The 22,399-nt window shown below is 42.3% G+C and overlaps 2 protein-coding genes and 1 pseudogene across 3 annotated transcripts in view; 1 reads left to right on the plus strand and 2 right to left on the minus strand.

Moving 5' to 3' along the window:
• The window catches only part of LOC122689813 (zinc finger protein 345-like), a 123,749-nt gene that overhangs the window by 38,243 nt on the left and 63,107 nt on the right, over nucleotides 1-22,399 (minus strand). The gene's annotated exons all lie outside the window — the stretch shown is intronic.
• LOC122692852 overlaps nucleotides 1-22,399 on the minus strand; it is a 100,966-nt pseudogene that overhangs the window by 17,410 nt on the left and 61,157 nt on the right.
• LOC122691439 (zinc finger protein OZF-like) lies at nucleotides 16,286-21,364 on the plus strand. The gene is given in 2 exon segments (XM_043897989.1): nucleotides 16,286-16,489; nucleotides 17,890-21,364. Coding segments are annotated over 2 exon segments (1,503 nt in total). The 3' UTR covers nucleotides 19,189-21,364.

Raw genomic sequence — 22,399 nt, forward strand, 5'->3', positions numbered from 1 at the left:
GTCTCCTCTAGTAGGGAAAGATAAGTACAGATGCTCTCCATGTGGCGGAGCATGAGCTATAAGGGAAAACTCTGCACCTTATTCTCAGTGGTGCTGTGAAAAGAAACAATCCTATAAAAAAAAAAAAAAATCTCTAAATTAAAAAGAAAAGTCATTGGTCCCGGTGCATGCACACTGAATGTATTGTACTGAATATTTAAAATATTCAGTTAAGTCATATAATATTATAAAATGAATATGCTTCTTCTAATTTTCTTAACATTACCTTTAAAGATATGAGAAAATGTTATATAACTCCAAAAATGGAGCAGAGAACAAACTGCAGCAAGATGATTTAAAAAAAACCCTAGAAAGATGCATACACTAAATAGCACAACAACTACACACTCATGTGTTCATGTTCTTCAATATCACTCATTTTATAACTCAGATCATTCTTTTGATTGTCTAAATATGCATTTAGGGCACCAATTGCTAAGTCTGAGTTTCTTCGTTTGAATAAGTTTAACCTATTGTCCTCTGCTCCTCCTGGTCTATGTTCAAAGAAAGCTGTGATGGAATCATCTTCAGACTCCTGGTCTAAAAGATGCAGGCCCCCTACCTGAAGATAGGTGATCACAATGCAAATCATTTTGTGAAAACATGTGGCCCCAGACTTGGGAGGGAGTGAAAAGAGCTAAGGACTTGCGCTATCTTTGCAGAATTCTGAGACCAGAGCCTTCACAAAAACAAGGTCACCAGGTAATTCCCACCAAGCACTCACCTCCCACCTCCCCTCCTCCAAGGGCACGGCACCAGGCCCTGGAGGACTGCACCCATCCAAGAAAGAGCCCCTCCCCAGGGAGTCAGGCTGGCCTTCTGTGTGTCTAGAAGTTCCCACTGGAAAGACTCTTTTCATGTCCCCACCTAAGACCTGCATATTCATAATCTTTCAGAGTGGGACCCTGACCTGGAGGGCTTTGTATTCATGGAAATGGTTCAGAAAGAATCTTTAACCAAGTGGTTTCCATCTGGTTTCCCATCAAGTTCACATGACCAGTGTTAAGCAGTAACTTCACCAGTGCCCTCCCCACAGAGTTCTTTATGGGTCCTGTGGAGCATCAGTGTGGTTCGTAAGATGTGCTCCAGGGGATTCTAAGGGGAGGCCCGGCCTAAGGACTTGGCTCCTGATCCATCTGAGAGAGCTGAGGCCAGGCTTCAGTCTGCGGAGAGGTTGGTCTAGCTGGATTTGGACCAAGGAAGTCAGTCAAGTCACATCGTCTGTGTGAGCAGAGGGTTAGGAGCTCTCTCTGAGGAGAGAACAATCAAGAAATTAGTTCACAGGCTGGTCTCCAGGTCGGAAATCATTGTTCCTGAATCTCTCCTGAGACAGAGGTCAGGAGAGGTCGGTCTTTGCAGGTTTTCAACGTCCTCTGTCTGTAGGTGCATGTTAAAGAGCTGTGTCGATGCCTTTGAAGGTATCTTCTCAATACGCAGGTGTGAGTTTGCTCCATAATGTCCCCAGACAAGATGCAGAGCAGGAAGAAGAAGACGAAATGGCAGCTTCTCAGGTAAATATCCTGTCCCAGGCCTGGGGCTGTGTCTGCTTTTCCTCAGGAAATGCCTGAGGTGAGAATCTGCAAACCTTTACTTCTCTACTTCAATTTTTTCTGCCTTGGGTCTTTGCTATCAACTTACTTTTTCCTTTTCTTCTTATAATAGTGAAGACCAGCTCTTTAGATTACTTCTCCCTTGTGTCCCAGAGCCTTTTCTCCATTTCCTACATCCCAGCTTTCTATGGAGCAGGATGAATTCTCAGCATGAATTAGTGACTTTCTGCTGGTGAAAATACTCCCTTTGTGAGAGATCAGCATCGGGAGTCACTGGTATCTGAGATTCCCACTGGGATGTAGTTCGATGTTGGGATCTTCAGAGAAGTCGGAGAAATGCCCTGAGGAATTTACGTCTGGATGCAATTCAGCTCTTTAAAACAGGACTGAGAAAATGCTTTTATAAATAGAATCGACTCAGTGGTCCAGATTTTTCAGAAAAGTTTCAGAAATAAAAAGATAATTAGGAAATCCTGTCCTCTGTAATGCTAACACTTCCTAGTTAAGTGATAGTAGGATACTAAACAGGGGAACAGTATGAAAAGACAAAATGATAGGATACTGAAAGAGGAACTCCCCAGGTCGGTAGGTGCCCAGTATGCTACTGGAGATCAGAGGAGAAATAACTCCAGAAAGACTGAAGGGATGGAGCCAAAGCACAAACAACACCCAGTTGTGGATGGGACTGGTGATAGAAGCGAGGTTCGATGCTGTCAAGAGCAATATTGCATAGGAACCTGGAATGTTAGGTCCATGAATCAAGGCAAATTGGTAGAGGTCAAACAGGAGATGGCAAGAGTGAACGTCGACGTTTTAGGAATCAGCCAACTAAAATGGACTGTCATGGGTGAATTTATATCAGATGACCATTATATCTACTAGTGTGGGCAAGAATCCCTTAGAAGAAATGAAATAGCCATCATGGTCAACAAGAGTCTGAAATTCAGTACTTGGATGCAATCTCAAAAATGACAGAATGATCTCTGTTCATTTCCAAGGCAAATCATTCAATATCACAGTAATCCAAGTCTGTGCCCCAAACAGTAATGCTAAAGAAGATGAAGTTGTATGGTTCTATGAAGACCTGCAAGACGTTTTAGAACTAACACCCAAGAAAGATGTCCTTTTCATTATAGGGGACTGGAATGCAAAAGTAGGAAGTCAAGAAACAGCTGGAGTAACAGGCAAGTTTGGACTTGGGGTAGGGAATGAAACAGGGCAAAGGCTAATAGAGTTTTTCCCAGAGAATGCAGTGGTTATAGCAAACACCCTCTTCCAACAACACAAGGGAAGATTCTACACGTGGACATCATCAGATGGTCAACACCGAAATCAGATTGATTATATTCTTTGCAGCCAATGATGGAGAAACTCTATACAGTCAGCAAAAATAAGACCAGGAGCTGACTGTTGCTCAGACCATGAACACCTTATTGCCAAATTCAGACTTAAATTGAAGAAAGTAGGGAAAACCGCTAGACCATTAAGGTATGATCTAAATCAAATCCCTTATGATTATACAGTGGAAGTGAGAAAGAGATTTAAGGGACTAGATCTGATAGACAGAGTGCCTGATGAACTATGGATGGAGGTTCGTGACACTGTACAGGAGACAGGGAGCAAGACCATCCCCATGGAAAAGAAATGCAAAAAAGCAAAATGGCTGTCTGAGGAGGTCTTACAAATAGCTGTGAAAAGAAGAGAAGTGAAAAGCAAAGGAGAAAAGAAAAGATATAAGCATTTGAATGCAGTGTTCCAAAGAAGAGCAAGGAGAGATAAGAAAGCCTTCCTCAGCAATCAATGCAAAGAAATAGGAAGAAATAGAAATAGGAAGACAACAGAATGGGAAAGACTAGAGATCTCTTCAAGAAAATGAGAGATACCAAGGGAACATTTCATGCAAAGATGGGCTCGATAAAGGACAGAAATGGTGTGGACCTAACAAAAGCAGACGATATGAAGAAGAGGTGGCAAGAATACACAGGAGAACTGTACAAAAAAGATCTTCATGAGCCAGATAATCACGATGGTGTGATCACTCACCTAGAGCCAGATATCCTGGAATGTGAAGTCAAGTGGGCCTTAGAAAGGATCACTACAAACAAAGCTAGTGGAACTGATGGCAATCTAGTTGAGCTATTTCAAATCCTGAAAGATGATGCCGTGAAAGTGTTGCACTCAATATGCCAGCAAATTTGGAACACTCAGCAGTGGCCACAGGACTGGAAAAGGTCAGTTTTCATTCCACTTCCAAAGAAAGGCAATGCCAAAGAAGGCTCAAACTACCGCACAACTGCACTCACCTCACATGGTAGCAAAGTAATGCTCAAAATTCTCCAAGCCAGGCTTCAGCAATACATGAACAGTGAACTTCCAGAAGTTCAATCTTCTTTTAGAAAAGGCAGAGGAACCAGAGATCAAATTGCCAACACCCGCTGGATCATCGAAAAAGCAAGAGAGTTCCAGAAAAACATCTATTTCTGCATTAATGACTATGCCAAATCCTTTGACTGTGTGGATCACAATAAACTGTGGATAAATTTGAAAGAGATGGGAATACCAGACCACCTGACCTGCCTCTGGAGAAACCTATATGCAGGTCAGGAAGCAACAGTTAGGGCTGGACATGGAAGAACAGACTACTTCCAAATAGGAAAAAGAGTACGTCAAGACTGTATATTGTCACCTTGCTTATTTAACGTATATGCAGAGTACATCATGAGAAATGCTGGGCAGGAGGAAGCACAAGCTGGATTCAAGATTGCCAGAAGAAATATCAATAACCTCAGATATGCAAATGACACCACCCTTATGGCAGCAAGTGAAGAGGAACTATAAAGCCTCTTGATGAAATTGAAAAAGTTGGCTTAAAGCTCAACATTCAGAAAACTAAGATCATGGCATCTGGTCCCACCACTTCATGGGAAATAGATGTGGAAACAGTGGAAACAGTGTCAGACTTTATTTATTTATTTTATTTTTTCCCATGGACTGCAGCACGCCAATCCCACTCATTAGCATATGAAATTACCCAGCTTATAAAAACTAACCACGCCATATTTCGGGGCACACTCACCCTCTTTGATGGCCCACACTCTGTCTGTGGAGTGTGCCTCTCTCTGAATCTGAATAAATCCACTTCCTACCTATCACTTTGTCTCTCGCTGAAATCTTTCTGTGATGAGACATCAGAAACCTGAGCTTCATTAGGTCCTGAACCCAGGTACTGTGGGTTTTGGCTGGGTTTGAGTCCCAGCCTTGTGGGTTCAAGTCCCAATCTGAGGTAAACAGTTTCAAGTTTGTGGGAAATTTTGACTCTAAGGTTCACCTGGAAGAGAGAATCTGAAATGAAGGTGTTCTAATGATCATATCCTTTTGATTATTTTCCAAGTAGTTCTCCTCATTCTCTTGGTCTTAAGGACAGTTTCAGTTTGTTTATTACTATTGTTTCTGCCAATGCTTCCTCTGGAGAAAAAAGTCCTCCAAGTGGAAGCCCGTAATACAATTGATCTCATTCTTGTTCCTGTTACTGCTCCACAGACAAAATTGCCTCCTACCATTGGTCAAGACAGCTTTTTTTGATCCTACAATGGTTGGTGAAATAAGTCACTTTCATTTTTTATTTTTTAAATGTCTGCTTATTTATGCATTTATTTGATTGTGCCAGGTGTTATTGCGGCATGTGAGATTTTTTTAGCTGTGGCATACAGGATCTAGTTCCCTGAACAGGGATCGAACCTGGACCCCCTGCACTGGGAGCCCAGAGTTTTAGCCACTGGACCAATAGGAAAGTCCATAAATCACCTGAAAACAAAAAACAAAACAAACAAACAAACAAAAAAAAAAACAGGAAAAAAGCCAGATGTGCCAGTTTATGTGTCAGGTTTATCAAAAGTGTTAATTTCATTATCACTGGGCCCTGGCCAGGTTAGCCCCTTCTCTCTAAGCTCCCCACTTCATCCTCTCCTCCAAAAAGACCCATCATTGTGCTTGCTTCTCCCCAGTGTCAGACTTTATTTTTGAGGGGCTACAAAATCACTGCAGATGGTGAGTGCAGCCATGAAATTAAAAGATGCTTACTCCTTGGAAGAAAATTTATGACCAACCTAGATAGCATATTAAAAAGGAGAGACATTATTTTGCCACCAAAGGTCCGTCTGGTCAAGGCTATGGTTTTCCCAGTGGTCATGTATGGATGTGAGAGTTGGACTGTGAAGAAAGCTGAGCGCCCAAAAATTTATGCTTTTGAACTGTGGTGTTGGAGAAGACTCTTGAGAGTCCCTTGGACTGCACATAGATCCAACCAGTCCATCCTGAAGGAGATCAGTCCTGGGTGTTCATTGGAAGGACTGATGCTGAAGCTGAAACTCCAATATTTTGGCCACCTCATGCAAAGAGTTGACTCATTGGGAAAGGCCCTGATGCTGGGAGGGGTTGGGGGCAGGAGGAGAAAGGGACGACAGAGGATGAGATGGCTGGATGGTGTCACCGACTCAATAGGCATGAGTTTGAGTAAACTCCAGGAGTTTCTGATGGACAGGTAGGCCTGGCGTGCTGCGATTCATGGGGTCGCAAAGAGTCGAACATGACTGAGCGTCTGAACTGGACTGAGGAACATATTTTATTATCTCAATCCTTGCATCACATGACTAGAGAAGCACTGAATCCTTTCATGGTTATATCAGATACTCAAGATTAGCAAGAAACCTTTTTGTAAAATGAGTGCTTAATGGCATTGAACTCCCCCTTCACCAAAACCTTATACATTGACCTTCCCCCACTGCCACTTTGGAGCAGTCCCTCAGAGCTATCTGAAATTCTGCCTCCCAGGCAGCAGTCCTTATTTTGCCCCAGTTCAGTCCAGTCGCTCAGTCGTGTCCCACTCTTTGCGACCCATGGACTGCAGCACACCAGGCTTCCCTGTCCATCACCAACTCCCAGAGCTTCCTCAAGCTCATATCCATCGACTTGGTGATGCCATCCAACCATCTCATCCTGCCTTCAATCTTGCCCAGCATCAGGGTCTTTTCCAATGAATCATTTGTTTGCATCAGGTGGCCGAAGTATTGGAGTTTCAGCTTCAGCAAGAAGAAAGCGAAAAAGAACTATAGAGCCTCTTGATGAAACTGTAAGAGAAGAGTGAAAAAGTTGGCTTAAAACTCAACATTCAGAAACCTAAAGTCATGGCATCCAGTCCCATCACTTCATGGCAAATAGATGGGGAAACAATGGAAGCATTTTGCCCCAAATAAAACTTAACTTGCAAATCTCAAGTTGAGCATCTTTTTACTCAACACTAGCATCAGACTGTTTTCCAGTGAGTTGGCTCATTGTCAGATGGCCAAAGTGTTGGAGCTTCAGCCTCACCAATGAATATTCAGGGATGATTTCCTTTAGGATTGACTGGTTTGCTGTCCTTGCAGTCCAAGGGACTCTCAGAAGTCTTCTCCAGCACCACAATTAGAAAGCATCAATTCTTTGGTGCTCAGCCTTATTTATAGTTTAACTATTTCATGCATACATGACCAGGAGAAAAACCATAGCTTCTGGCAAAGTGATGTCTCTGCTTTTTAATATGCTGTCTAGGTTTTTCATAGCTTCTCTTCCAAGGAGCAAGTGTCTTTCAATGTCATGGCTACAGTAACCATCCACAGTGATTTTGGAGCCGGACGAAAGTAATACTGTCACTGTTTCCACTTTTCCCCCATCTATTTGCCATGAAGTGATGGGACTGGAGGCCATGATCTTGGTTTTCTGAATGTTGAGTTTTAAGCCAACTTTTTCACTTTCTTCTTGCACCCCTATCAAGAGCTTCTTTAGTTCCTCTTTGCTTTCTGCCATAAGGGTGGTGTCATCTGCATACCTGAGGTTATTGATATTTCTCCCGGCATCTTGATTCCAACTTGTGCGTCCTCCCACCCAGCATTTCTCATGATGTACACTGCATAAAAGTTGAATAAACCCGGTGACAATATACAGCCTTGACGTACTCCTTTTCCTATTTGGAACCAGTCTGTTCTTCCATGTCCAATTTTAACTGTTGCTTCCTGACCTACATACAGGTTTCTCAAGAGGCAGGTCAGGTGGTCTGGTATTCCCATCTCTTTCAGAATTTTCCACAGTTTATTGTGATCCACAAAGTCAAAGTCTTTGGTACAGTCAAGAAAGCAGAAATAGATGTTTTTCTGGAACTCTCTTGCTTTTTCGATGACCCAGCAGGTGTTGGCAATTTGATTACTGATTCCTTTGCCTTTTCTAAAGCCATCTTGAACATTCGGAAGTTCATGGTTCACGTATTGCTGAAGCCTAGCTTGGAGAATTTTAAGCATCAGTTTACTAGCGTGTGAGATGAGTGCAATTGTGCAGTAGTTTGATCATTCTTTGGCATTGCCTCTCTTTGGAATTGGAATGAAAACACCCCTGCTGAGTTTTCCAAATTTGGGGCCATATTGAGTGCAGCACTTTCATAGCATCATCTTTTAGGATTTGAAATAGCTCAAGTGGAATTCCATCTCCCCCACTAGCTTTGTTTGTAGTGATGCTTGCTAAGGGCCACTTCCCATTGCAGGATGTTTGGCTCTAGGTGAGTGATCACACCACCGTGATTGTCTGGGTCATGAGGATCTTTTTTGTACAGTTCTCCTGTGTTTTCTTGCCACCTCTTCTTCATATCTTCTGCTTCTGTTAGGTCCATACCATTTCTGTCCTTTATTGAGCCTGTCTTTGCTTGAAATGTTCCCCTGGTATCTCTAATTTTCTTCAAGAGATCTCTAGTCTTTTCCATTCTATTGTTTTCCTTTATTTCTTTGCATTGATTGCTGAGGAAGGCTTTCTTATCTCTCCTTGCTATTCTTTCAAACTCTGCATTCAAATAGGTCTATCTTTCCTTTTCTCCTTTGCTTTTCACTTCTCTTCTTTTCACAGCTATTTGTAAGGCCTCCTCAGACAGCCATTGTGCTTTTTTGCATTTCTTTTTCTTAGGGATGGTCTTGATTCCTGTCTCATGTACAATGTCACAAACCTCTGTCCATAGTTCATCAGGCACGCTGTCTATTAGATCTAGTCCCTTAAATCTATTTCTCACTTCCACTGTATAGTCATAAGGGATTTGATTTCGGTAATACCGGAATGGTCTTGATGCAAATGAAAGAGGAGAGTGAAAAAGTTGGCTTAAAGCTCAACAACCAGAAAACTCAGATCATTGCATCCAGTCCCATCACATCATGCCACATAGATGGGGAAATGGTGGAAACAGTGGCTGACTTTATTATCCTGGGCTCCAAAATCACTGCAGATGGTGAGTGCAGCCATGAAATTAAAAGACGCTTACTCCTTGGAAGGAAAGTTAAGATCAACCTAGACAGCATATTAAAAAGCAGAGACATTACTTTGCCAACAAAGGTCCATCTGGTCAAGGCTATGGTTTTTCCAGTGGTCATGTATGGATGTGAGAGTTGGACTATAAAGAAAGCTGAGCACCGAAGAATTTGTTATAGCCATGCTTTCCGGGAAACAAACTCACTCAGAAGGACAATACAGATAGTGGATTGCAGTTTATTACACTAGCGGGCCCAAGGCAGAGTCTTCCCTTAGCCAAGGACCCCGACCAGCATTTGTGAAAATCTTTTATATCCCATCTGTACGTCTCCAAACCCACCACCGCAATCCCTTGATGCTTACAAAGTAAGGGTAAATACAATCACAATAACCCCATCATTCACGTGTTATGTGTTCAAACAGTTAATAATCAATAAGCCCGCGGTTACATTCCAACCAGTTAATAACCAATTTAAGCCTGTGCTTACATTCTGATAGATACTGCCTGGAGGCAGGGGTGATTAGTGTCTGTTTTCTCTTAGGTGATCAGTAACCTGGATATGATCTTCAAGGTTCCCCTGTCCAGAGCGGGTCTATTCCTTCCATTGTCGTTCCCACAGGCACTAAGCAGAGAGTTCAGAGTCCACTGGAGAGGTGGCCGAGCACGATCAGCACAGACAGGCCCGAGATGGAGTGCAGGCCCTACGAATTCCTTCTTCTAAATGATGCTTTTGAACTCTGGTGTTGGAGAAGACTCTTGAGAGTTCCTTGGACTTCAAGAATATCCAGCCAGTCTATCCTAAAGGACCTCAGTCCTGGGTGTTCATTAGAAGTGTTAGGGGAAGCACACTGATTGAAACCGCCCACCCTGGCCAGGCACCATAGTAACCATTTGCATGAGTTGTTTTATGACAGGAGATCCTGATAAGGAATACGGAACTAGTAAGCCACCACCAGCCGGAAGAGTTCGGGAAAAGTCGAGAGGAGACACCGCGTATCCGTCCACTTCCCAGAATCCCTCTTGCTAGCATCCATCTTGGCTGAGCGATGCTTACGCCACCAGGAAAGACTCTGAATTAGAATGATTGGCCAAAGACCACCCGGAAACTAATCCCATCACCATAAAACCCAAGACTGCCAGCCACACGACAGAGCAGTTCTGCTGGGTTCCCTTACCTACTGCTCTCCACCCGTGTGCGCTTTCCCAATAAAGTCTCTTGCTTTGTCAGCATGTGTCTCCTCAGACAATTCATTTCTGAGTGTTAGACAAGAGCCCAATTTGGGGACCTGGAAGGGGTCCCCCTTCCTGCAACAGAAGGACTGATGTTGAAGCTGAAACTCCAATACTCTGGCCACCTGATGTGAAGAGCTGACTCACTGGAAAAAACCCTTATGCTGGGAAAGATTGAGGGCAGGAGGAGAAGGGGACGACAGAGGATGAGATGGTTGGATGGCATCATCGACTCAATGGACGTGGATTTTGGTGTACTCCAGTCGTTGATGGACTGGGAGGCCTGGCGTGTTGCGGTTTATGGGGTGGCAAAGAGTCGGACATGACTGAGTGACTGAACTGAACTGAATGGATTAGTGGTTTCCTCTTCTTTCTTGCATTTCAGTGTGAATTTGGCAATAAATAGTTCACGGGCACAGATACCTGGTCTTGGAGGGCCACACCCATCCTAGAAGGAGCCCCTCCCCAATCAATCAGGCTGACATTCTTTGTTTCTAGAAGTTCCCGCCCTAAATGCTCCCTTCCTGAGGTCACAGGGGTGCTGAGTGTGAGGCTGCAGCTCTTGGCTCTTGGACCTGGGTCTCCCTCTTACATTGTTTCAAAAAACCTCACAGGCTGGGTCAGGTAACCTGGTAGTTCTGTCTGTTATGTCTTGGGAATTGTTCTGTGGCCTGCACTCTGTAAGGCAGAAAGAAAGGAGGAGAACTCGCAGGGGTGGTCTGCATAGAGAAGGCAGGAAAGGTGAACACCAAACACAGGGTGTGATTAGCATATCAGGTTAGTCTGGATTATCCGCTGCAGACCAGGAAGGAGAAAGTAACAAAGGAGCTCTGAAAACGGCAAAGGCAAACAAGAAAACTATTTCTTCTCGATCATTGCAGCAGTTGCAGATTCAAGAATTGTGTGGATGCCTTGTAAGTTATCTATTTAACGCCCAGATGTGAGTTTGTGATAAAAATCCCCAGAGGAGACGCAGAGCTGGAGGAAGAAGAGGAGGAAATGGCAGCTTCTCAGGTAAATGTCCTGTCCCGGGTCTGGGGCTGTGTCTGCTTTTCCTCCTGAAATGCCTGGTCTGAATATCTGCAAACCTTCAATTCTCTGCTTCTGAGTTTTCTACCTAGGGTGTTTGTTGCCAACTGCTTACTTTTTCCAGTTTTTCTTGTATTAGAGAAGACTGGCTCTTTAGACTGTTTCTTCCTTATGTCCCACAGCCTGTTATCCAATGTATGTATCCTGGCTTTCTATAGAGCATGATGAATTCTCAACATTGTTCTGTCAGTTTCAATGTTGAACATATTCCCTTTGTGAAAGACCAACACGGGGAGGCACTGGTATGAGGGATTCCCAGTGGAATGCTGTTCTGTGTTGGGATCCTAGGGAAGTAGGGGAAATGCCATGATGAGTTTATATCTGGATGCAACTTCAGGTCTTTGGAATAGGAGGAAAAGGCAATGCCCTTGGAAATAGAATGGACTCAGTGGTCCAGATTTTATTCAAAAATAAAAAATGTAGTTGAGACTATCCTCTTCCTCTGTGTTGATAAGAAAGACTTACTAATTAAATGTGGTATTAGGCTACATGACACAAGAGGTATATATGAAGTGAAATTTGCTTAAAACTAACATTTTTTAATGATGGATTCAGATCATGGTTTCCATAATATTGCCAAAACACCCATGCAGTTGTAATGCATTCTTCCATTTACTTCTAACCCCACGACTCTGATGGTCACTGGTTTAAGTACTTCTATGAGATTCCCATGCGACGCAGCTCATGTATTTCCCATTTGTCTTTTTTTTTTTCTTTTTATTTGTGTAATAAAGTTTTACTAAAGTATAAAGGAGATAGAGAAAGCTTCTGACATAGGCATCAGAAGGGGGCAAAAGAGTGCCCCCCCATTTGTCTTTAACAACTGTCTTGGGGAAAAAAAAGTGAGGGATGTGCTTAAACTATCACAGTTAATGGGGGAATCCCATATGCTCTTAAGTTTCTCTTTGCTTTTGAAGATGACTGTGTTTAGTAGAGACGCTGGGTTTGGGGGATTTTTCTCACTCAAGCCCAGGTCTGGTCATTTCCAGGTACACTCCACACTCACATCACAGAGTCTCATCACATTTTTGTATTTTCCAAAATGTGTATAAGAATCTTATTAGTGCTAATCTATGTTCAACTGTGTTAAAATTTGAACTATAGCTCTTTGGAAATGATATAGATTTTCAGGAAATTAAAAAATTCAGAACCAGAGCTTTACTTTATGTTACATCATTCTGTATGTCTGTATTCTAGTTTATTTAAAGAAATAAAAATAATATCAGCCCATTATATTTATGTACATTTTTAATAAGTTAAAAAAAAACACTTTATTTTATTGAAATGACAACTTTTCCCTATTCACTATTAATAAGTATATAGTCACATTTTAGTATATGTCTGTGTCCACAAACCTGTTAACATGATTTGATCACTGTTTTTTTATCTGTTTTTTTAAGATTTTCAGAAGAAGGGAATAGGTACCTACTCTAGTATTCTTTCCTGGAGAATCCTATGGACAGAGGAGCTATTATTTCTGTTGCACATTCAAGATTCTGTAAAAACTGTCAGAAAGATATACAGTATATACTAAATAGTTAAAATGATTCTTGCTGCAAGGTTACTATCCTATAACACCTGTAAAATTTGTAAAAGACTTAAAGTTCAGACTTAAGTGTGAATTCTTCCCTACTTTTCTCCTTCATTGCTGTTCAGAATGGTCATTTGTGGAGCAGAATTTGCAATATTACTAGTTCAAATAAGCTTGGTAAAAATGTGGCACAATTCCTCCACTCCAGAACTCTTGGATCAGAATCTGCTTTTTAAAAATGTTTCCTGGTTTTTGGTAGATAATTTTTCCTGGGTCACACGAGTACAACACTCAAAAATAAATATGCCAGTGTTGATCTGATTACATTATAATTTCTCTTCCACATCAGAATAGTTTCTTGTGAATCATATCCTCTTTTCTTGGGGTTAAAAATGTGGTAGAAAATGTTACTGTGTGATACCAGAAACTACACTAAATCAAAATCAGTTCTCTGAAATTACTGCTTTCGTTTAGGGTCAGGTTAGGAAGTCTTCTCTTGGCCATATGACAGTCAGTCAGTCAGTCAGTTCAGTCATTCAGTCATCAGTCCTGTCTGACTCTTTGCGATCTCAGTTGTGTCTGACTCTTTGTGACCCCAAAGTACATGGCATGTGTACTTTGTATTTCAGGGGCGGCTGACATTCCAGGATGTGACCATAGACTTCACTCAAGAGGAGTGGGAATGCCTGGACCTCGGTCAGCGGGACTTGTACAGGGATGTGATGTTAGAGACCTACGGGAACCTGGCCTCCTTGGGTGAGGAGAACTGCCTTCCAGAATCCCTTTTCCAGCACTGGGTTTGGTTCCTGCATTTCTAGAACATCTCCTGGAATTTTCTGCTTCCACCAACACCTTCAGATCCCTGCTTTCTAGCAGGAAATGGGTATTTGTGAGTTTAGAAAGAAAGCCTTCATGGTGATTCAGTATGATTCTAACCTTTTTCTTTCGTGATGTAATCTGCCTCCTTCACTCTAGCGTGGTGGTGATTAAATCAGTTCCATGGTATTAAATAGTGACACCTTCCTCTTAAAACCACATTTACACTGCTTACTTTAGCCTTGTAGTACTTGACCAGAATCTCAGGATCTGATTTTTATGTATTTGTTAGTATTGTAAGGGTGCTCTCAATAAAGTATTTGGGGAAATCATCCTCTAGGCTATATTAACATTCACCTGTGTGTTCTCTTCTCACCCAAATACATATTGGGTTGGAAACTTATGAATCTCTAGCAAAACAAATATTCCTTTCTCTGATGAACAGGTCTTGTGGTCTCTAAGCCGGACCTGGTCACCTTTCTGGAGCAAATGAAGAATCCCTGGGATGTAAGGAGAACGGACACAACAGCCACATACCCAGGTAGGTGTGAATGGATGGAGCTGATGACTCAAGTGAGAGGTCCAAGGAGCAGTGAGGAAGTCAGCCTTTTTCCTGTGGCTTTTCTCATTCACAGTGAGAATTCAAATTTCTTCTTGGCTTGTGACAACTTGCATGAGTTGGCTGCTCTTTCATTTCTTGAGGGTCCTAGGAAAACTGCCCATTGACCAGTAAATGTAAGATGCTCTTTGTAAAGTTTGTTTCTACCTCTAGAAAGAAATGTGTGAGTGGAATTGCAAACAAACTACCAATACTCTAGGAATATTGGAGACAGAATTTATTTTATGATTTATATTTTCTAAAACACTGGAAGCTACAAATATGACCTTATAAATTTTAAACTCATTTCTGTGTATAAAGCAAAACTTCCATAAAATGAGAGAATGCAAATCTCTGAGTTACACCAGTGTTTCACTTTTCGTTATGTGAACTCATTTTAAATATCTGAAGTGCATTTGCCACAATTCCTCAATGGTAAAATACTTTAATGTATTCAATTAACTGAAAGATTTATTAAATAAATTGGCAAAATAGTTTAGAACATTTTCCACCATATTTCTAATGGTTGTTTGAAACTATTAACATTTTAGATCATATAAAAAAGTCCTTTGAAGTCCTTTACATCCTTATTGGATTTAAATCCTTATTGTTTTACAATGTTGTGCTCTTGTACAGCAAAGAGAATAAAGTACACGTATAAATAGCCACTCTTTGTTAGATTTCCTTCCATTTGGGTCTCCGCAGGGAACTCAGTAGAGTTCTCTGTGATCCCAAACATTTTTTAAAATCTCACTTCTTATTTAATTGCTTAAGCCTTTATTATCTTGTTTCTTATCAGCTGCTCCAAACTTTATTAATTTATCTCATTTGTTATCAGTTTCCTATGGCCCTCAGTTTCTAATTAGTTGTATGTCAATATCATTTATGATTTTTAGATACAAACATCTAATAGAATGTGTTCCAATAGAACACAAGTGGTAAGAAGCTGATTAAAGAAATTGAAGGCACCTAGTATTTCTGAAAATGTTTGGTGTCTCCATTTAAGACGACTTAGGGCAAAAGGTAATCATTAGACTGCGTGTCTCCGCTTCATTTAGTGGTTCTTGTAGCGTATTATTTTCCCCTTTCTCTGCTCCATACTCCTTGTCCCCTGGTTTTATTACGTTTTCTGTGTGTGTGGTCTCTGCCCTGAGGGCTGCAGGATCCTAGTTCCTCTTGTTTCCTGTGCCTGCCCTTTAGGGGCTCAGTTTGGTCCTGAGGTTTGTGCCCTGATCCCCTTGATGGGCACTTGATTGCTGTAACCGAGCCTGCCCTGGATATTGAGGGGCGCTTCCCCATCGCTCTGTGGCTGTCACCGCCCTGTCTGTGGTGGGTGTGCGCCCTGGTTGGCGGAACAGAGCCCCCAGATCTGTTTCTTTGTTGTGATCCTGATCTGTGTGGAGGCAGGAGGGATTGGAGCACACCCCCGGGAGAGAAGCCCCTGAGGATTGCTGCTCTGGGGATGTTCCCCTTGGGACGTGCTCTGTGCGTCACTTTCACCCATTGGGTGAGTCTCGTGTGACCCTGCTTGGCCCTGATCTTGGCCCCACCTCACCCATGGGTATGCCGGCACACGGCCCTGGGGTCTCTCAGATGTTGTTCTCCCCGGGTCACCAGCATAGATCCCCTGAACTCAGGGCCTAGGTCCCAGGTGCTGTGGTGCTGTGGGGGCAGCTCAGACCCCGGCCTGGCCGCGTCCCCTCGTGTCCGAGCCCACAAAGTCTGCAGTTGCTAAAGCCACACCTGCTGTGACCGGGGGCGTCCCCCTTGTCCTTCAGATGCTCTGCAGGGGCTGAGCTGACAAAGCCAGTTGCCTGTGTAAAAGCGCGGTTAGTGCAGCTGCGAGCAGAGACCTCAGCTTTTCTTCCTTAACCCTGGGGCTCAGCTGTGCTTTCAGCTCCATCTGAGCATGTGGCCCACCCACAGGTGTCTGCTCCAGAGGCTGCCCCAGGGCACAGAGGTCTGCTGATGGGGGAGGACGGGCATGGGGGAGGCCGTGGCTGGGCCTCAGTAGAGCCCACCCGGGTGGTGGTCCTCCCTACTGCCAGGGATGAGGGGCCAGCACGGGGGAGAGAGGCTGCGGTGGGGTTCTTCCCTTTGAGCCTCACTCAACAATGGCGCTCTGCGCTTTGGTGGTGCAGGCTTCCTCCACAAGCGTCCCATTTCCAGAGCTCCTCCCTCCCTCCCGTCCCCTCAGGATGTTCCTCATGGCCAACCGCAGTCCTCTGCCTGGGTCTGCTCCCCAAAGCCCACGTTCCAGCACCCAGCCCTCGTCTGCAGTGGTGGACACCCTTGAGGTGGACACCCTCTCAGGCTGGGTGGGCAGGGCAGGGTCAGCACCCCATCTGCAGCTCTCACTCCCCTCTGCCACACGCGGGTTGCCATGTTCTCCTCCACAGAGAATGAGGCTCTCCTTCTGTCCACACTGGGCTCCCCCAGTGAGGGGCTCCCCTGGATGTGGACACCTCTTCTCTTTTCAGATCCCCCCAAGCTTACAGGTCCCATCCCAGTTCCTCTCCTCTTCCTCCTCCTCCTTCTCTTTTGGTCCTACCTGGCTCAGCAGGAATCCTTATTGTCCTTTTAGGTGGTGTAGGTTCTTTGCTAGTGTTCAGAGGGGGCTCTGTGAGAATTCTTCCAACTCTGATGTATTCTTGATGCATTTGTGGAGAGAGATGAACTCCAATCTGCCTAATCCTCTGGCATCTTGATCCTTGGGTCCCCATTTTCTCTAAATCTTCAAGGATATTCACTGAGAATAGTAGATAAGAAAGCTTTTACTTGGTATCTTTCAGCTGTGTCTTCTCACAACACCCATGGTTTGATGTCAAAGAATCCAAGGTTTGAAAATTCAATCCAAAAAGCAAACCTATATGAAAGAGCTCACCTCAGAAATGACCATTTTACCAAAGACTGGGGACATACAAGGGTATGTGACAGACTGAGAGGATGTTTATATGGACATAAAGAAATTGAGACCGCTTCACATACTGTGGACATGACTGCCAGAAGAAATGAGCACTGGGAGTCAAATTGGGGAAAGCTCCCGATTCAGTCATCACCGTCTGCCGCGCAGTGTATCTTTGTAAGCAATGACTCACATCAGTTTTTGAAACACACACGTTCTCTGAGGGGAAATGCGGAAAATCTGGAAGGTCATCCAGTCTCTACTCCAAATGTTCGTTCAGACCACTCTGAACATAGACTTCGATTACAAATACATTCAACCATGTCTGAAAAGGAGAAGTTTACACATGATGGGGAAAACTCACAATATAATCAACTTGAGGGGTCTGTGAGCAACGGGTCATTATTCTTCCACCAACAGACAGGTTCTCCCCAATCCAAAATTTGTAATGTTGATAATAATGGAAGAGACTTAATTCAACCATCACCGTTTGATACATATCATGATAGGGTTAATATAAAACAGCTTTTCATGTGTAATAACACGAGTCAGGCCTTAAGTAGGAGCTCCAAAGCCAATAGTTTCCAGAGTATTTATGATGGAGCAAGAAACTGTTCATGCAATGACAGTGGGTATAACATTGGACAAGACTCTGATCTTAGGAAACACCAGGCACCTCAATCTTCAGATAAGGATTCTAAAAGTAATACAGGTAGGAATATCTTTTATCGAGCATCAGGTCTTTCACTAAATAAGAGTACACATACTGGAGAGAAGACTTACAATTGTAGTGAATATGATGATTCTTATCAGTCTTCAGAACTTATTCAACAGCAGAGTATTCAGAATCCACAGAAAAACTACAAGTGTAAGGAATGTGAGAAAGTCTTTACTAACGCACTCAACCTATGTAAACATAGGGAAATTCATACAGGATGGAATACTTTCAAAGGTACAGAATGTGACAAATCATTTAATCAGAGTTCAAAACTTAGTCAACATCAGCGAATCCATATTGGCCAGAAGCCCTATAAATGTAAGGAATGTGGTGAAGGCTTTAGCCAGCACTCAAGTCTTACTTACCATCAGAGAGTCCATACCCGGGAGAAGTCTTTTAAATGTAAGGATTATGGCAAAGCCTTTAAACAGTGCTCATGTCTTCATAAACATCAGGTAATTCATGCTGGAGAGAAACCTTATAAATGTCAAGAATGTGGAAAAGCTTTCAGTCAATACGTAACTCTTATTAAACACCAGCAAATTCATACTGGAGAGAAGCCTTATAAATGTAAGGATTGTGGCAAAGGCTTTATTCAGCGCAGAGGTCTTACTTGCCATCAGAGAATTCACACTGGAGAGAAACCGTATAAATGTCAAGAATGTGGAAAAGCTTTCAGTCAATACGCAACTCGTAATAAACACCAGCGAATTCATACTGGAGAGAAGCCTTATAAATGTAAGGATTGTGGCAAAGACTTTAGCCAGGGCTCAGGCCTTATGTACCATCAGAGAGTTCACACTGGAGAGAAGCCTTATAAATGTAAGGATTGTGGCAAAGACTTTAGCCAGGGCTCAGGCCTTATGTACCATCAGAGAGTTCATACTGGAGAGAAGCCTTATAAATGTAAGGATTGTGGCAAAGACTTTAGCCAGGGCTCAGGCCTTATGTACCATCAGAGAGTTCATACTGAAGAGAAGCCTTATAAATGTAAGGATTGTGGCAAAGGCTTTAGCTGGCACTCAGATCTTACTCGCCATCAGAGAATTCACACTGGAGAGAAACCTTATAAATGTCAAAAATGTGGAAAAGCTTTCAGTCAACGCTCTACTCTCACTCAACACCAGCGAATTCATACTGGAGAGAAGCCTTTTAAATGTAAGGATTGTGGCAAAGAGTTTAGGCGCCGCGCCGGTCTTAATCTCCATCAGAGAATTCACACTGGAGGGAAAACTTATAAATGTAAAGAAGGTGGTAAAGTTTTCAGTCACTATGCAACTCTTATTTAACATGAGCGAATTCATACTGAAGAGGAGCCTTATAAATGTAAGGATTGTGACATAGACTTTAACCCAGCACATTGGTTTTACTTACCATCAGATAATTCATACTGAAGGAAATCTCATAAATGTAAGGAAACCTGCAAAGGCTTTAATCAGAGCTCTCATCTCACTGGACATCAGAGAGCATGTCCTGGAGGGAAACCCTAGTAATGAAGTAAGACATGGAAGAGATTTGTCCTGAACATACAGTTCAGGAAACCCAAGACTGTTTATGTAAGAATGATATGGAATGACGTAAAGAAAATATAAATAAGTATTTACAAAAAATCAAACCTAAATAAATATCAGGAAATGCATACTAGAAAGTATTTCATAAATCCTGTTTTCTGACGTTCCTCTTAGGGAGAAATATTGTAGATAGTGATTCATAGTTAAAATAGACAGAAAATTGATATGTTAGTATGGATCACAAGATGAAGAGGTGATGTTTAGCCATGTACAGTTACTAGCTATGTATGTTTGTTGATAGTGACATGATTTGTGATTATTTGAAAACCAAAATGAATGTAACTGAATTCTCAAATTACTCCATGCTACACTTCATTTCTAGTGTGCATGCAAAGTTATGTTTTTGATGGTTGGTACCTCAAAGATGAGAGAAGCCCTTCTTTCTAGGAAGAAAACATTTATAATTTTCTCCATTATAAGATTAAGGACACAAGAATGTAACATGTGCAGTGAACATCTAAATGGTGGTGTTTGTCATTCATGTCACACATCCCTGTAAGTCACCATGATATAAGTGTTCAGGGAATAATTCCACAGATTAACGTACATTTTCAAGGTACATTTTCAATAGTTATGTCACTTGCTTTTAAAGTAAAGTACAAAGTCAGTTCACTAAAATCTTGATGTATTTTATAATATCAACAGAAGTCATGAATATCAGTAGCCATGTTTCAGTTAAAGACATCTCTGCTACCCCAGAAATGTAGGGAAAATTCTTCTCAGAAAAGTCATGTAATTAGTGTACGTCTTCTTAAATGATTAGCCTCCCTTTTGTAACCTTCGAAATCACAGTTCTCAGACCATTGTATCAGAGGAAAGAATATCATTCCTTATGCTTATAATCTGTTGTTTAACCAAAGTTACATAGTGGACTGTAAAAGGTTTTATCCTGTGTGTGATAAGCATACATGTTAAACAATAAAACTGAACGGTTTCTTGTGTAAATGTTGGTATGTAATGAATGAAGTTTTAGCCTAGCAATTTAAGGTTGCAGGAAAGAATACATAACGAGAAACTCTTTGGTAGCATAGAAGGGTGAAGTCTGTAACAATTAGTTTCCTTCCTGCCCTTAAGTTTCAAATCATTAGATCATGTATTTCCCATCATTTCTCCATTGTTCTTTTCCCCCTCTCTGTAACCGCAGGGACATTGTGACGGTTCTAATAAGAAGGATCATACAGAGTACTGTTGAGAGCTCCCCTGAACTGCTCCATGCTGTTGCTGCCTCAGCATCTGTCTGGGGAGCAGGCAGCCTGCAGGTCCTTGAACTCACACCAGCCAGTCCTGTGAGCACTTGCACCAGAAGACCCCCTTCCTTGAGGCCAGCAGGCTTGCTGAACCCCAGGGCCTATTCACAGGCTCCCCTTCAATGCCACTCTCACAGAGCCACAAAGTCCTAGTCCTTTTGGTCTGAATGGGCCCATCCACACTCAGCCTGGGGAGCCCACAGCACTTCGCCCAGGGCCTCTTATAAAAACCTGAACCCCAATTACTGCCTCTTTCTCTGCTCACTTCTATCCTTGACCTCACTCAGAGCTTGCTGTGAATTCTCTGAGGACCTAGAGTCATGAACTCACCTGCTTCAGTTGTCCTTTGTTCTTCTATTGAGCTAAGTAAGACTTTTCATGGGCTCATTTAAGCAAATGTAAATTTAACATTTGCCACAAGAATACTTAAAAGTCATGATGGTAAAATTCTGAACTAAGATTTGTAAAATCTAACCCTGTTTCTTAGCATATGTTTTTGTAAGGCTTAAAGGAACTGTTTTCTCATGGCTATGACATACGCAATGCAATATATAAATATCTGAAACTATATATGTTATATAATTTATATAGCATACATTGAACACAATAAATAAATATCTGAAGGTATAAAGACTAGCAGTGAGAAATTCAAGGAACATGTGAGTGTGTGTGTATTAGTACACATTTACTTAAAGAATTGAGGAATGCTAGACCACAACTGCTCATTTCAGAATTGAAGATGATTCACTAAAAACTGCAAATCTTATAAATTTGTCAACCAATCTATTCTGTCTACAATTCTGGGAATTCATTTCCTTAAATGTCAGGAGGTTACATTTTTTAAGGAACTTCCACACTGTCCTCCCAAGTGACTGCACCTGCTTACATTCCCTCCAGCCATTCAGGAGGTTCCCTGATCTCCAAGCCTCTTCCGCATTTATGACATTATTAGTGGACTTTCTGCTATTCTGACTGGCATGAGGTGATACATCACTGTAGTTTTGTTCTGCATTTCTTATTATTTAGCGATGGTGAGCATCTTTCTTTTGTGTCTTGCCCATGGAAAAGAGCAAGTTGCCCCACCCAGCCTCAGCACCTGTGGGGCACAGGCTTAGTCTCCCCACAGCACGTGGAGTGTTCCTGGGCCAGGGATGAGGCCCGAGGGCCCTGCACTTGTCCGGGGTGATTCTTAAGCACAGGGTTATCAGTCTGTTTGTTTTCCTTTTTAAATTTATATATATGTAAACTGAAATGTTTTCCTTTACAATGTTGTGTTAGATTCCGCTGGACAACTTCATCAATCACCATAGGTATATGTTTACCCACTCTGTCTTGAACCTCCCTCCCTCGATCTACGATCTCCGTCTCCCCCCTCTAGCCATCACAGAGCCCCGCGCTGAGCTCTCTGTGCTATGGAGCAGCTTCCCACCTGCTACCTATTTTATACATTGCGGTGAATATATGTCGAGGAAGTTGTCTCAATTGGGCCCCCTCTCATTCTCCCGTGGTGTCCACAGGTCTAACGTCTATATTTGTGAAAATATTGTATTAACGTATATATATATATATATATATATATATATATATATATATATATATATGGAATCTAGAAAATGTTATTGATGATCCTATATAATGAGCAGGACTAGAGCTGGAGACATAGATATTAAGCTTTTTTTTTTGACACTAGAATATTCACAGATTTATTATGAGAAACAGTGGAGGTTGAAAGACAAAGTAAAGACATCTTTAAAGTACTGAAAGGAAAAACAAAGACAATACAAGAT

The sequence above is a fragment of the Cervus elaphus genome, chromosome 4 (genome assembly GCF_910594005.1).
Source record: "Cervus elaphus chromosome 4, mCerEla1.1, whole genome shotgun sequence".
Lineage (NCBI taxonomy): Eukaryota > Metazoa > Chordata > Mammalia > Artiodactyla > Cervidae > Cervus > Cervus elaphus.